Source organism: Sus scrofa, chromosome 3 (assembly GCF_000003025.6).
Source record: "Sus scrofa isolate TJ Tabasco breed Duroc chromosome 3, Sscrofa11.1, whole genome shotgun sequence".
Classification (NCBI taxonomy): domain Eukaryota; kingdom Metazoa; phylum Chordata; class Mammalia; order Artiodactyla; family Suidae; genus Sus; species Sus scrofa.
The window spans coordinates 31,921,572-31,936,342 of record NC_010445.4 but is presented as its reverse complement, the minus strand read 5'-3'; the positions used below and the strand labels follow the sequence as shown (position 1 = coordinate 31,936,342).

Here is a 14,771-nt window from a genome sequence, read left to right as displayed (position 1 = left end):
CTGCCTGGGGGAGGCGCCCGGCAGGCCTGGCCAACCTCCCCTGACAGCACCTTACCTGTAAGGTGGAAGGCAGGTGAGGGTGGCAGGCAGCAGCCTGGCATCCTGCATGGGGACAGCTGCTTCCCAGCGGCCGCCTGCTGGAAACCCCCTCCCCTCTGCGTCCTGCCTCCTCGCGGCCCTTCAGGGAGGTGGGAAAAAACCCTCAATTTCTGAAGCCCTTTTCTCCAAAGGAAGATGGTTTGAATCATCAAACCGGGAACAGGAGGCAGAGCTTCCTGGGAACTTACTGTGTGCATTTGGGGCAGTTTGAGGCCGTCCCTGCCCCTGACAGGCCCCTGGGGCTCCACTGCTGGAGCCACTGCCACCCTGGACGTCTGCGCCCTTAGCCCAGCTCTGGCCCCGCTGGCGATCCTGGGCCACAGGCCATCCAACCCAGTCTGGCTTCCCTAGGGACCACTAGCGGGTGCTCACCTGAACACCCCACGCTTAACACCTGAACCGCTACTGCCTTGACTCGACTTACCTTTGCAGATTCAACACATTTAAAAGGGAGACTTGGGGGTTGAGACGTTGTCACTGCCGTGGCTTGGGTCGCTGCTGTGGTGCAGGTTCAATCACCGGCCCGGGAACTTCTCCATTCCACAGACTAGGCCAACCAAAGGAAAAAAAAAAAAAAAATAGGGATTCCCTATTGTGGCTCAGAGGTAATGAACTCGACTAGTATCCATGAAGATGCTGGTTCGATCCCTGGCCTCGCTCAGTGGGTTAAGGATCTGGCGTTGCCGTGAGCTGTGGCATAGGTCACAGATGCAGCTCAGATCTGGCATTGCTGTGGCTGTCATGCAGGCCGGCAGCTGTAGCTCCGATTTGACCCCTAGCCTGGGAACCTCCATATGCTGTGAGTGCGACCCTTAAAAAAAGACGGACCCACAGACAGGCGACCAGAAAGAAAGAAAAAGAAAGAAAAGGGAGACTTTGCCTCTGGAAACAGAAAACCAGTACCACCTGTTGTATTAGTTTCCTAGGGCCGCTAAGGTCATGTATGGAAAACCGGGTGATTTAAAACCACAGAAAATGATCCTCAGTGCTGGAGGCCAGAGGTCTGAAACCAAGGGGTCGGCTGAGTTGGTTCCCACCTTCTCAGGAGGCTCCAAGGAAGAGTCTGCCCCCGGCCTCCTGCCCACAAGCCTTGGCGCCCCTTGGCTTCCGGCCGCATCACTCCAGTCTCTGCCTCCATCCTCACACGGCCTCTTTCTCTCTGTGCCTCCGATCTCCGCTTTCTCTTTTAAGACACCAGACAGTGGCTTGTGGACCCACTCTGATCCTAACTGAGGTCCCCTGGTGACCCTTTACTTCATTACATGTGCAAAGACCCTATTTCCTAATAAAGTCACACTCCCAGGTCCTGGGCTTGGGATGTAGACATATCTTTGTTTTCGGGGGGTGGGAGGGGTCACCATTCAACCCACTATACTCACCAGACATTAAAGATACCTTGAAAATAAACACAATAAAAGAAAAAGCACGTCCCATCACCTGCCATGGGCTCTGGGCCCAAGGCCTACCCCCTCTCCGTGCAAAAGGGACACCAGCTGGTATCAGAGCTGTTAGACCCTAACCAAGACTCTCTCTTTGATGGCATCAGAGGGCTGACCAAAGAGAAGCAGCAGCTCACGCTGGGATTCAGTGATTTAAGCCTGTGGCCCGTACCCCTTACAGTCATCTCAGGACCACCAGATGGAAGGTGCTGTGTGGCATCATGGGTGGTACCCACAGTGGAGTGTTCTGTTTTTGGCCTCCTCCAGCCGTCTCACCTGCGGGCAAGGATTGTGTCTTGTCTGACTCAGTCTCCCCAGGGGTGGGTACAGGGTGTGGCGTGCGGGGGTGGGGGGGGCTCTCTGTGAATGTGTTGGAAGGATGGGTGGATAGATGGAGGATGGACAGGTGGGGCCATTCTTAGACACAGCCGCGAATTCCCAAAGCCTGAATTCCATCAGGATGTCTACGCCCGTGACCTTGACCTTCAGCCTCACCCTGTTTGTCTTCATTCTGGCTTTTTCCAGGCCTTCCCAAGGCCAGCCAGAGACCTTTGAAAGAAGCTTGCAGGGCCAGGATGACAAGGACAGGAGAATTGGAGGGCCACCATCAGAAGTCCTGTGTCCCCCAGCCCTCCCCAGGTGTCTGAGCTGACACAGGCACCGCTCGTTATCTCCATGGCCACTGACACCCCGCAAAGCACAGGCCGGGCTTCAGAGCGGGCTGCCCGGGTGCCAGCTCCCGCATTGTTACCCCTCGGCCACGTGACCTTGAGCATAAACCCAGGGCCTGCCTGGCAGGGCCTTGGCTGTGTAGACAAAGTGGGGACAGGTAAGCACACAGCACCCAGCCCAGCATCGAGCCGCAGCCCAGCTGGAGTCAAGGAGGGGCTTCGGAAAATACCCGTCACATGCGTGCATCTCAGATACTGAGGGCCAGCATCTCTGGGCTGGGCTGAGCCGTGGAATTTTTTGAGACCCCCAGGTGGGGGTGACTCTGAGGGGTGAGAAGCAGCCCTGGCTGCCCCCCTGCCCTCATGGCAGTCACAGCCTGGGAGGCCCAAGCTCTTGCCCGGGACATGCCCTCTGCCCCTGCCTGCCTTCTCCTGTCACCTCCCCATCTCCAGGCCCCCAGCCACCTCTTGTCCTCTGGCCACACTTGTCCCCTTCTAGAGGCTGTTCTGAAGTGGGTCCCTGCTTGCTTCTGTCGTGCCCACATGTCACACCTCAGGTCAGTTCTGTTTCTTTCTTTGAGGCAGCTCAAATCCTACTGTTTTAGTTTGGGGAGCCCTGAGAGCAGAGATGAGGTGGTGGGTGCTGCTGGTGTATGGGGGGTGTGATCACAGGAAACAGAGTGGGACCAAGGAAGTGAGACAGACGAGGTGTCGGGGGAGAGCTGGAGCCGTGACTGGTCGTGGGTGGCGTGCAGAGTGATCGTTCTTGACCCCAGGGTCCCTCGCCCAGTGGGCGCCCCCCCATCTGCCCACCGGCCCTTTCTCCCCACTGCTGCTCCCGAGCCCCCTCCCCATGAAGGAGCAGAAGCATCCCAGCTGCTGCCCTTGGGAGACCCGGGGCCTCCGTCTCTGTCATTCTGCCTCCTCCAGGCGGCACCAACCAAAGTCACTGACGGTCAAAAATGAGGACCTGCCACTGGAATGTTCTCTGACCGGGGGCTAGAGACTAATGCCCACGGGCAGTGGGCCCCTTTCAGCTCATGGTGGGCAGCCAGCTTCCTGGACAAAGCACAGACCAAGAACCTCATCTGCACCCTCCTTCTGGGACATTCGAGAGGGGCCTGAACTCCCTGCGGCCTGTTCTGGGGCAGAGTGGGTGTCAGAGGAGGCGCTTCCTGAAGATTTTCTTTTCCTTACTGTTACTATTTATTTATTTTGTTTTTTTAGGGCCGTACCCGTGGCACATGGAGGTTCCCAGGCTGGGGTCTCATCGGAGCTGTAGCTGCCGGCCTACACCACAGCCACAGCCACACGGGATCTGAGCCACAGCTGCGACCTACACCACAGCTCACCTCAATGCCAGATCCCTAACCCACTGTGCCAGACCAGGGATCAAACCCGCATCCCAGTGGCTCACAAGATACCACCCATCCCACTGCACCAGCAGGATCTCCTAAAAATAATCATTTTAACGTGATCAGTTCAGGGCCTGGAGGTCTCTTTGCAGTGTCGTGCAGCCACCACCTCTGTCTAGTCCGGGGATGTTTTTATCCCCCAGAGGGAAGGGAACCCTGGACCCGGCGCCTTGCTCCCCCGCCCCCCTCCCCCCCCTCATCTCTGAGGGTCTGCCCATCCCTCCCGGAGGTGGAGTCAGGCAACACGTGACTTGCTGTGACTGGCTGTCCTGCACGAGGTTGTCCAGGTTCGTCCTGTTGCCCTGTATCCGAATCTCATTCCCTCACGAGGTTGGATAATCCACCGCCGCGAGGATGGGCGGCTGGCGGGCCCGGGCTCGTGCGCTGCTGCCGTGCACGTGAGCGGGGACGGGTCCTTCTCTGGCTCTTAGAGTCCAGTTGGATAGAAGGAAGCGCTCGACCAAGAGCCACGCAGGTGTCCTCCTGGGCTTCGTCCTGGGGACACAGAGATGACCTGACACCATCGCTGCCCTCACAGAGGCTGGATACACTGCAGACAGACAGACAGGTTTCGGCTCTGCCACCTGCACAAAAGGCACGATGGCTAACTCCTCGGGCCTCAGTTTTCTCATCTGGAAAATGGGTCTCATGAGAGTTGCTCAGCCCTGGTGTGTTCCCCGGCCCCCCCTCCCAGCACCCTCCTCAGGGGAGGGCAGAAAGCATCTGCCCGATTCACCCAGTCCGAGAATCCACATCCAAGATTCTGTGCCGGGCTGGGCTCCGCCTAGACAGATGATGGTGAATAAGATGGATATAAAGGCAGGAGGGACCCTGCCGTGAGCTGTGCCCAAGGGACCAGCCTGAGTGGCCGCTCGAGGCTCCTTGGGAGCTTTAGCCTTGGTGCTCAGAGCAGTGGGCGCAGTGAAGGGTTTAAAGCCAAGACATGATGGGATAGGATGCGTGTGCCAAAGACGGCTGGACCTACAGGTGAAGGACGGTTGGTCGGTCGGTCGGTCAGTCGGTCAGTCGGTCGGTCGGTCAGGGCCCCTCACAGCGGGGAGGGGCCACCAGGGAAGTGGGGGGCCCGAGACACAGGAGGAAAGACCGACAGGTGTGTTGAACTGGCCACATGGGAGAGAGCTCCATGTCCCCCTGAACAGCCATCACCTCCTTTCACCACTCCTTTCTTTTTTGATGTGTTTGATGGTTCCCTTTCACTCTGCTGCTTCCACCAATTGTCAAAGGATTGCAACGCCCTGGTGACAGCTTGGCAAAGCATAGACAGATAGTATTTTTCCCCTTCCAGCCACAAAGAAACAACCTTTGTCGGCATGCTGGCAGATTTCCTTCCAGTCTTTTTTCTATGCATTTTAGCAAATGAAATACTACAGTGGGTGTGATCTCCTGTCCTGCTTTTGCCTTTAGCGCCCTGGCCTCAGCATTTCCTGTGTTCCTGGAAGTTCCATTTCCAAAGAATATAAAAAGTTCTGCTGCCGGGATGTGTCCCTTGGGGTAGCTGCTGCCCAGGGCTGGACCTTAAAGTTGCTTCCACTTTTATTATTTTAAATTACCCTGCAATGAACACCCTCTCCATAAACCTTTGTCCATGTTTTATGTTGTCAATCCCTAGAAGAGATTCTCTGAACGTAGGTCGTAGAAACATAAATCACTTTAAGGCTCTGGCTGTAAATCACCGAATAAATGGCTTTCGGGAAAGGTCGGACCGTCAGCCCTCCCTCCAGCCATGTGCCATTTCACCCCAGCATCCTCAGCCCGAGTGTGGCTGGTTTTCAAACCCTCCCCCCATTTACAGCCCAGCTCAAAGTTCCCCTCCTCCGTGCAGCCCCCGGATTTCCCCTCTCCCTCCTCCACTTTCCCACACCAGGTGCTCCCTCTGCCCGCCCACCCCATCCTGCCCCACGGACTCTGTCTGATGCTCACAGACACCAGGCTGACAAGCCCTCCACCCACCCAGCTTCCCAGCCCCAATCCAGCAGCACCTCTTGAGCCTCTGGAAGATGCCAGGAAGCTTCCCTAACAGCCTCTGCGGTGGGCATTATGCTCTTTTTACAGAGAAGCAACTGAGACCCAGCCCAGAGAGGCCAAGTGACTTGCCCAAGGTTGCAGAGCTGCTAAGTGGGCTAGAATAGCAACAGCTCCCACTTAACAGGGACATCCTCCAGGCCAGCTAAGCCATGTACATTCCTGATCGGAATTTATCCTCCCCAAACCCTACTGTGCCAGTATGGTTATTATTCTCACTTTACAGATGGGGAAACTGAGACCCAAGGTCACCCGGCTCAGAAGCAGCAGAGCCTCGATCCGGAGTCTGTGAGGGTCCCAGCCACGTCCTTTGTCTCTCAGAGAGCACGGGCAGGAGCCCCCACCCCAGGTGCGGGGTGAGCCGGCTCCTCTTGGGCTCCAGCAAATTCGCAGGAACTGCTTGGAGCATGCCCTATCTCCACGTCTTCTCTTGAACCTACTTATCTCCTGCACTTTATTGACTCAGCTTTCCTGCCAATCCGCCTGGGCGGGAACAGCCCTTTTGGGATAACTGCTGCCACATTCCTTGGAAACTGCACCCTCTGCCTGGCCTTGGTGGCATCTATCACTGAGAAGCACTGACTCTAAGCCCCACCTCTGTCCTCCAGCCCCTCCCTGGGAGGCCCCAGAGGGCAGGGAGGAAAAGTTTCACTTCCCCCATCGCTTGAACATTTATTCAGCTAACACTGATTGAGCATCTACTGTATACCAGGCACTCTGGAGGCAGCAGGGAACAGATCAGACATAACTCCTTGCCCGCCTGGAGCAGACCTCCCAGGACGAGGAAGCTGGCAATAAAGAAAAGCAGTACATAGGAGTTCCCACAGTGGCTCTGCAGGTTAAGAACCCGACTAGTATCCACGAGGATGTGGGTTCAATCCCTGGACTCGCTCGGTGGGTTAAGGATCCAGCGTTGCCATGAGCTGTGGTGTAGGTCACAGCCGCAGCTCCAATTTGACCGCTAGCCTGGGAACTTCCATATGCCTCAGGTGCCCCCCCCCCAAAAAAAAAACAGAAAAGAAAAGAAGTACATAAATTCAGTAGCGACTAGAAAGTGCTGAGGGCACAAGAAAATGCAAATAGAGCTGAGGAAGGGGGCCAGGCTGGTGGGTGAGGACAAGGGGCTGCAGCTTCAGCAGAAGGTTGTGCTGAGAAAGGACACATGAGAAAGGACAGAAGGAACCAGTAAGGGATGTCTGGGCATTCTAGGCAGGGGAGCGGCCAATGCAAAGGCCCTGGGGCACATTGAAGGGGCCAGGTGTGCAGGTGTGACTGGCGAGGCTATAGGGAGGGTGAGAGCCGAGGTGAGTAGGGAGATGACAAGACTGACTGGGGGTCCTGGGAGCCTACTGGTGGCACTTGAATTTTTCTTCAAGGAGGATGGGGAGCCCTGGGGGGACTGAGGAAGATCATGTTGTGACTCAGGTTTAACAGGGTCACCCAGACTGTTGTTCAAAGAATATTCTGCATCAGGGTAAGAGTGGATGCAGTTTCCAAAAATCCAGCTCACCCTGAGCCTCTGACAGGGCTCTTTAGCTTTGCCCCAAGGGCTCCAACACCCACGTGTAAATACGCACACGTACACGCATATGCATGTGCTTACACACACACACAGCCCTTGGGGCCAGACAGACCCAGCTTCCACCCCTGGCTCCACGACCAACTCCCTGTGTGACCAAGAGCAAGCCCTTTGCCTTCTCTGAGCCTCATTTTCACCCTCTGAGAAACCCGAGCTCAGACCTCTTTCTCCCAAAGGGCCGGTGGACAGGCTTTGCAGTTTGCCATGAGAGGTGGTGAGTGGCTGGCTCCTGGTGGCACCCCCACAGTGATCCTTTCTCCTGAAGGTGCCATGGGAGGGTGAATGAACTGGCTACCCTGGGAGCAGCTGCCAGAAGGTGCCTCCTGGTCCTGGGAGCCTCTGGGTGGGATTGTCCCAGGTTGAGCTGGAGGCTGCAGGAGCCACCTCTGCCTGTAGGGGGCGCCCCACCTCCAGGGAGGCAGCCCAGTAAACAGCCCACCAGGGTCCGGCCAAGGGTCTAGAACTCCCCAGACTCATATATCCACCTGAGATGCTTTTACACTGTGAGAAAGGTCATCATGGGGAAAGGTGTGGGAAGCATCTCTTGAAGGCGGAGCCCCTGCTTTCCTGCCCTGATTTATTCCACACACCTGTCTTCATCTTTGTCTCACTGACGCCATCCTCTTCTTCCTCTTCACCTCATCTTCAGCATCCTCTTCATCCTCTCCCTCCTCTTTTTTTTTTTTTTCTTTTCTTTTTAGGGCTGCACCTGCAGCCCATGGAGGTTCCCAGGCTAGGGGTCCAATTGGAGCTACAGCTGCCGGTCTCCACCACAGCCACAGCCACACCAGATCTGAGCTGCAGCTGCAACCTACACCACAGAGCTCATGGCAATGCCGGCTCCTAACCCAGTGAGCCAGGCCAGGGATCGAACCTGCATCCTCACGGTTACTCGTCAGGTTCGTTTCTGCTGCGCCACGACAGGAACTCCCCTCTTCATCTTCACCTTCATCATCGCCTTCATCCTCTTCCTCATCTTCCTCGTTGTCCTCTTTATCACCCCCTTCATCCCCATCGTTGCCTTCGTCCTCAGGAACGTTTGCATCTGCTTCATTAGAGTCTTGATCGTCATCTTCTTCAGCACAGTCCTCATCCTCAGTGTCTTTACCACGAGCTTCACAAGCACCAGCTCTGCCTCAGGCCCCGTGCTAAGCAAACCGTCAGGACCCATCTCATTTAATCCTCTCCGTAACCTCGGGAGGTGGGTACCACAATCTCCCCATTTTCCGGAGGAGGAAACTGAGGCCCAGACAGGTTCCAAGATTTGCCTCAGGTCACAGATCTGGGGGACGGGGCTGGGACTGAGTCCCACCCTGACAGACCTGCTCAGGCGGCCTGACCTCGATCCCAGCCCAGCAGGGAGCCCCGGTCATGGCCTGGCCCCTGACGACAGGCTTCACATGCAGCCCCTGCCCTTGCTGGGGTCGCCACCTCGCATCCTCTCTGCACCAGTGCCCTTCGCTCCGCCTCCCGCAGAGCTTTGCCTTTTCTCCTGGGTCAGGGAGGGGTGGCCCCGCTTCCCAGAGGGGACGCTGAGGTGGGGAGAGGCGGGCTCTCTCCCACTGCAAGGGAAGAATTCGAACCCAGGTCCTCTTCCCACTGTCCATGGGGGGCTGCTGAGAGGAGGCAGCCTGTGAGGTTGGGGACAGTGTTACCCTCTGCAGAACACGACCCCTCCACCGCAGCCTCTGGGGACCCTCTCAAACCACCCCCACCCCCTCAAGGTCCCCCCACGTGAGACAGATGCCTTGAGAGCCTTTAACCTCTAGTCACAGGAGCTGCACGATGTCCATTGTTTAATTCCCTTCCTGGAGGCCAAAAGAAACTCTCCACTGGGTGTTTGTCTCTCCTTAACGGCCTTTTGAACATTTGCTTATGTCTCCTTTTTGCAAAAGAAAAACCCACTCCCATCTTCAACAGACCACATCTGGAGCCAGAACTTTTATTTCCATCACACTTGTTTACTGTTACTCTGCTCAGGGCAGTCGGACTGCTGTTTGCTTGTGGGGACACCATGAAAGGAACTTTTCGGCTAAAATTAGCTTTTCAAAGTGTTGGGTTTAAAATAAATTTGTGGGAGTTCCCACTGTGGCTCAGAGGCAACAAACCCAACTAGTAACCATGAGGATGTGGGTTTGATCCCTGGCCTCGCTCAGTGGGTTAAGGATCCAGCGTTGCTGCAGCTGTGCTGTAGGCCAGCAGCTGCAGCTCAGATTCAACTACTAGCCTGGGAATGTCCATAGGCTACAGGTGTGGCCCTAAAAAGCAAAAAATAAATAAATTTTAAAAGTAATAAAATAAATTTGTGGGAGTTCTTGTCATGGTGCAGTGGTTAACGAATCCGACTAGGAACCATGAGGTGGCGGGTTTGGTCCCTGCCCTTGCTCAGTGGGTTAACAATCCGGCGTTGCCGTGAGCTGTGGTGTAGGTTGCAGATGCGGCTCAGATCCCGCGTTGCTGTGGCTCTGGCGTAGGCCGGTGGCTACAGCTCCGATTCGACCCCTAGCCTGGGAACCTCCATATGCCGTGGGAGCGGCCCAAAGAAATAGCAAAAAGACAAAAAAAATAAATAAATAAAATAAAATAAATTTGTGGGACGTTCTCGTTGTGGCTCAGCAGTAATGAACCCAACTAGCATGCACGAGGACTCGGGTTCGATCCCTGGCCTTGCTTGGTAGGTTAAGGATCTGGCATTGCTGTGAGCTCTGGTGTGGTTTGCAGGCATGGCTCAGATCTGGCGTGGCTGTGGCTGTGGTGTAGGCCAGCAGCTATAGCCCCAGTTAGACCCCTAGGCTGGGAACCTCCAAATGCTGTGAACGCGGCCCTAAAAAGCAAAAACTGAAATAAAATGAATAGAATAAAATAAAATAAATGTGTTAACCATAATGAGCTGGCACCTCCCACCTAGTTAGAATGGCCGTCATCAAAAAGGTAAGGGATAACAAGTGCAGGCGAGGATGTGGAGAGCAAGTGAGGCTCAAGCACTGTGGGCAGGAGTGTAAATTGGTGCAGCCACCATGGAACAACAGTGTGGTGGTTGCTCACAAAAACTCGCTAAGAGCTACCGTATAGTCCAACTCTTCCAATCCTGGACATATATCCGAAGGAAACAAAATGAACTCTCTATGTCAAAAGGATACCCGCACCCCTGTGGTCACCACAGCGTTATTCACTATGGTCCAGACTGGAAACAAACTAGCAGACGGTCTCTAGATGAAGGGATAAAGATGTGTATATAGGAGTTCCCGCTGGGGCTCAGAGGGTTAAGAACCCAATAGTGTCCTTAAGAATGCAGGTTCCATCCCTGGCCTCGCTCAGTGGGTTAAGGGTCTGGCGTGGCCACACGCTGCAGTGTAGGTCACAGATACGGCTTGGATCCGGCATGGCCAGGGCCACGGTGTAGGCCGGCAGCTGCAGCTTCAATTCAGTCCCTGGCCTGGGAAGTTCCATAAGCCGCAGGTGCGGCTATAAAAAGAAAAAACAACAACAAAAAGGTGTGTAATACACACCATAAAATGGTATTCAGCAGTGAAAAGGAAGGAAATCCTGCTGCTGCATGAGACAGCAGGGACGGACCTCGAGGGCATTTATGCGAAATATATCAGACAGAGCAAGACAAATACCAGGCTGTCTCATTCATGTGTGGGACGGAAACAGACTCCTGAACACGGCGATCGGGTTTGTGGTGACCAGGCAAAGAAAAGGGGACCTGCTGGGGCTCGGCCCGGGAGGGTGGGGCTGGGGCTGGGTAGCCCCAGAGTGGGTGGAGGAGCACCCAGCCCCAAGCCCTCAGCCTGTGAGAGACCTGCAGAAACTCCGCAAGTTCCCGTGTGCACAGGTGCTGAGAATCCCAGAATCCAGCTAGAGACTCCAGGCCTGTTTGTGTCCCCCTAAGTCAGGGTGGCTGAGACATGCAAGTGGCTGCATGCAGCCAGGGTGAGGTCCCACTCCGCCACATGTCCAGCCCCAGAGCCCAGGCTCTCACCTCCTGATCAAGGGATGGGTCCCTCGAAAAGCCAGGGTGGTCAGTCTCCGCCGGTTTGGTCCCGGCACAGGGTGGCTCCGTGACAGAGTCCTTGGTCCAGCCTGGGGGTGGCCGTGACAGGCAGGCTTTGCCCGCTTCCTTGAAGGAAATCTCCAGGCAGTCTGTTCCTAGAAGGAAGGGCCTCGCCCACTGTTTACCTGCTGGCACAGGTGCCAGAGGCCAGGCAGTCCTGCCATGGATCCACTTCCGCGGGAGGGAGTGGCCCGGTGTGCCCTGGCAGGGCCCCGGGGAGTCCGCCCGCTCATGGGTACCTGGGAGGCGGGCAAAGCAGAAGGCCTGGACCCCGGGGTCCCCTTCCCCCTCCACCCCCGCACCAGGCAGGCCTCCTTCTGCTCCTCGCGGTGCCTCGGTTTCCTCATCCGATTCATGGACACAGTAATACTTCCTTCCTGGGATTGTGCAAATTACACAGTCATGAGTGAGCTGGCAGCGCTGCTTCAAGGAGCCTGGACTTCATCCTGAGCCTGTGGGAAGCCCAGGTGGAGTCTTCATGGGGATAAAATATAATACACAGAACAAATTTAAAAATGCATGTTGGGAAGCTTGGAAGAAGGAAAAACAAACCCCAGGGGCCAGCAATAAAGAGGGAATTCAAGGCAGAGTTCCCGTCATCCTGGTGCAGCGGAAACAAATTCGACCAGATGCATGAGGTTACGGGTTCGATCCCTGGCCTCCTTCAGTGGGTTAAGGGTCTGGCATTGCTGTGAGCGGTGGTGTAGTTCGCAGATGCGGCTCGGATCCCCTGTGGCTGCGACTGTGGTCTAGGCCGGCAGCTGCAGCTCCGATTTGACCCTTAGCCTGGGAACTTCTATGTGCGGTGGGTATACCCTTAAAAAGCCAAAAAAAAAAAAAGGTAATGCAGAGTAGGTTGGATGTGACCTAAGGTGGGCACTGGGGCTACCTGCCCACCTGGGGCCAGGGGACGTGACCTTGGAATGGAGCATGGAGAGGGGCGGGGATGAAGAACCAGTATGTCGCAGGACCCTGCAAGGTGGTCCCTCCAAGCAAGGGGACTTTCCTCTGCCCACCCACCCACTCAGGGACGAAGCCACAGAGGAGGGTGGGAGCAAGAAGTGTTTGATGCGAACTGGAAAGTCTGAGACTCGGGGTGGGGGGGCAGGGGAGGATCCGGATTGATGCTGCCCCGGGTTGCTGCTTGATGAAACACTGTAACTCAACTCTAATGATAGTTATTAAGAGGAAGATACCCGGCATGAGAAAAAAAAAAACACGTAAGTATCCTGTGAAAATAGGTCTCCGCTGGGGAGCCCTCCGCAGCATCGGTGGCCTCCACAGGCCTCTGGGGAAAGCGCCCATCGCGAGGCAGGTGGGAACAAGGCGTGTGGGCACAAGCTGAGAACCTCCCCTCTGAAGACGAGCTCCCAGTGAGCCCCACCTGGCAAGAGGAGCCTCAGGTGGGTGGTCTTTCCCCCACCCCACCCCCACCCCAAGCTCTGCCTTCCCCACCACCGGATGTCAGTCCCGCCACCACACCCCCTCCTCATCTGTCCATCCTCCCAGAAACCGCGCTTCTCGCCAAGGCCTCGTGTTGAGCGTCCCGGGGAGAGCCGTGTTTTTCCCCTGAGCCCACGAGGCGAGGACAGAGAGAGCCTGGGTGCAGTGGAGAGACCCCGTGGCACCAAAGCTTCTGGAAGCCCTCTGAGCATGGAGGCGGACAGGACCGCAGGGGGCCTGCACAGCTTTTGGGGAGCCTGCATCATCTCCAGGACAGTGCCCTTCAGGAGGCAGATCTCCAAGAGCAGAGCATGAAGATGCCAGTGAGGGGCACGGGGGCTCAGGGTGCAACCAGGTCCCGGCCCTCAAGTGTCAGTCTGGGAGCGAGGGTGCCCCAGGGCTGGTCCCGGTGCCCAGAAGAGGGGACCCCAGCCCAGCAGAGGAGGCACGGCTTGAGGGAGACAGCGATATTTTTTCTAGAGACGGTGGCAGACCCAGCTTTCAACCTTGGCTCCACAGTGCTGCTGAGATCTCCTGTGCCTCACTTTTCCCCTCCGCGTAATGGGGATGATAACAGCCCTCCTCCTGGGTCCTGCGGAGACAGGAGGGGATGGCGCACTGGGCCAGGCAGCTGCCTGGAGGCCAGGCCCACCAAAGGATGGCTGGGCTTATTACTAATGAATGAAGATGAGTCACCCACATGAGCCACCAGGATCGATCTGATGCAATGAATGGACAAATGAGAGAAATGAATCAATGAATGAACCGTTTGGTACCTGCCAGCAGAAAGGGGAATCTGGCCCTGGGGAGGCGGGGGGGGGTCAGCCCTGAGTCAGAACCTGGCCAGAGGTCAGGTGATGGCTTCCTACTAGGCCAGGGGCACACCCATGACACCCCACTTAATCACTCCCCGGTGGTAACACGCCGTGGGGTTTAGTGGGATTCCCCTGAGTCAGCTTTCCTGCAGGCCAGACCGCCAGGCCCTGCACCTCCACGCTCCCCACCCCCACCCCCAGCCCCTCCCTGGCCTGGCAGACCCTGAATCAGGGCCTCGGCGTGGGGGAGGGGTGAAAATCCAGACGCAGCAAGGAGTGTCCGGGCAGGTCAGAGGCTGGCCCCACCCAGGACCAGGGGACTCCACCCCACCCATGGCTGCAGGGCTTGGAGACCCCTGGGGAGGGACCTGCTGGTCCTCCTGCCCCCTCTCCGCTCTGGGCTGAGACTCTGGGTGCTGAGGTCCCACCTCCCAGGCAGCCCCACCTGCCACTAGAAATAGTCTCATAGCCATGAAGGACGATGGGGCCAGGCTCGGCGCCAAGGGAGGCAGAGAATGGGGGCCACTGATGTTCGCCTGCCCGGCGGTGGTCCGCCGTGTCCCTCATCTCGTGCTCCCCGTGGCCCCATTTTGCAGGGAACTGAGGCTCAGAGTGGCTGAGCAGCCCGGAGAGGGGGCTGGGAGGGGCGGAAATGGGAGGCCTGGGCGTGGTGACCTTGGGGATGCAAGGCTGCCTCTGGCGATCCCCGCGGGGGAATTCGGTGCTGGGGATTTGAGCTGGAGTCTCAGGCTGGGGCTTTCTGGCCCTCCCGCTGGGGCCCCTTCCAGAGGGAGCCAGGTGGTTGTGCCTTTGTCCCGCTGCCCCCTACCCCCGTGGTGACCCTCCCACAAAGCAGAGGCTCCCTGGGCCGTTCATCTGCGAAGGAAAGGGGGGCTGGGCAGAAGGCAGAGGTCACGGCCAACCTGAAGCGGGGGTTGGTGATGACGGAGCTTCAGGCAGACTTGAACGCAGTTTCCTCTGGGGGCCAGGAGGTGGGGGAGGCCCTTCTAGAATGCCGTGACCCTCCGGGCACCCATGACCATCGGCCAGTGGGCCAACCAGCCCCAGATGGTTCTGGGATTTTGGAGTCGGCCCAACCTCGAAGAGATGCAGGTGCTTTCCGTGGAAGCAGCTGGGGTAGAGGAAGCAGCCCTGAGGCCTCTTTTCCCGCTGCTTCAAAGTGTGGTCACACGTGCACCCCTCGCTGCGC

General features: G+C 56.9%; 1 protein-coding gene across 1 annotated transcript; it reads right to left on the bottom strand.

The window, feature by feature from the left end:
• On the bottom strand, positions 3,528-14,128 carry LOC110260110. Its single transcript, XM_021088377.1, has 3 exons — positions 14,007-14,128; positions 11,232-11,742; positions 3,528-4,119 (listed from the first exon to the last, which is right to left on the bottom strand). The coding sequence occupies exons 1-3, from the start codon at positions 14,126-14,128 to the stop codon at positions 3,940-3,942; spliced, it is 813 nt and encodes a 270-aa protein (XP_020944036.1). The 3' UTR covers positions 3,528-3,939.

Coding starts and splice junctions, on each gene's coding strand:
- LOC110260110 (XM_021088377.1), bottom strand. CDS start 14,128: ATGAGGGACACGGCGGACCACCGCCGGGCAGGCGAACATCAGTGGCCC. Junction 11,743..14,006: donor GAGACTATTTCTAGTGGCAG/GTGGGGCTGCCT, acceptor CTCAGGATGAAG/TCCAGGCTCCTTGAAGCAGC. Junction 4,120..11,231: donor ACCCATCCCTTGATCAGGAG/GTGAGAGCCTGG, acceptor CTGTGTCCCCAG/GACGAAGCCCAGGAGGACAC.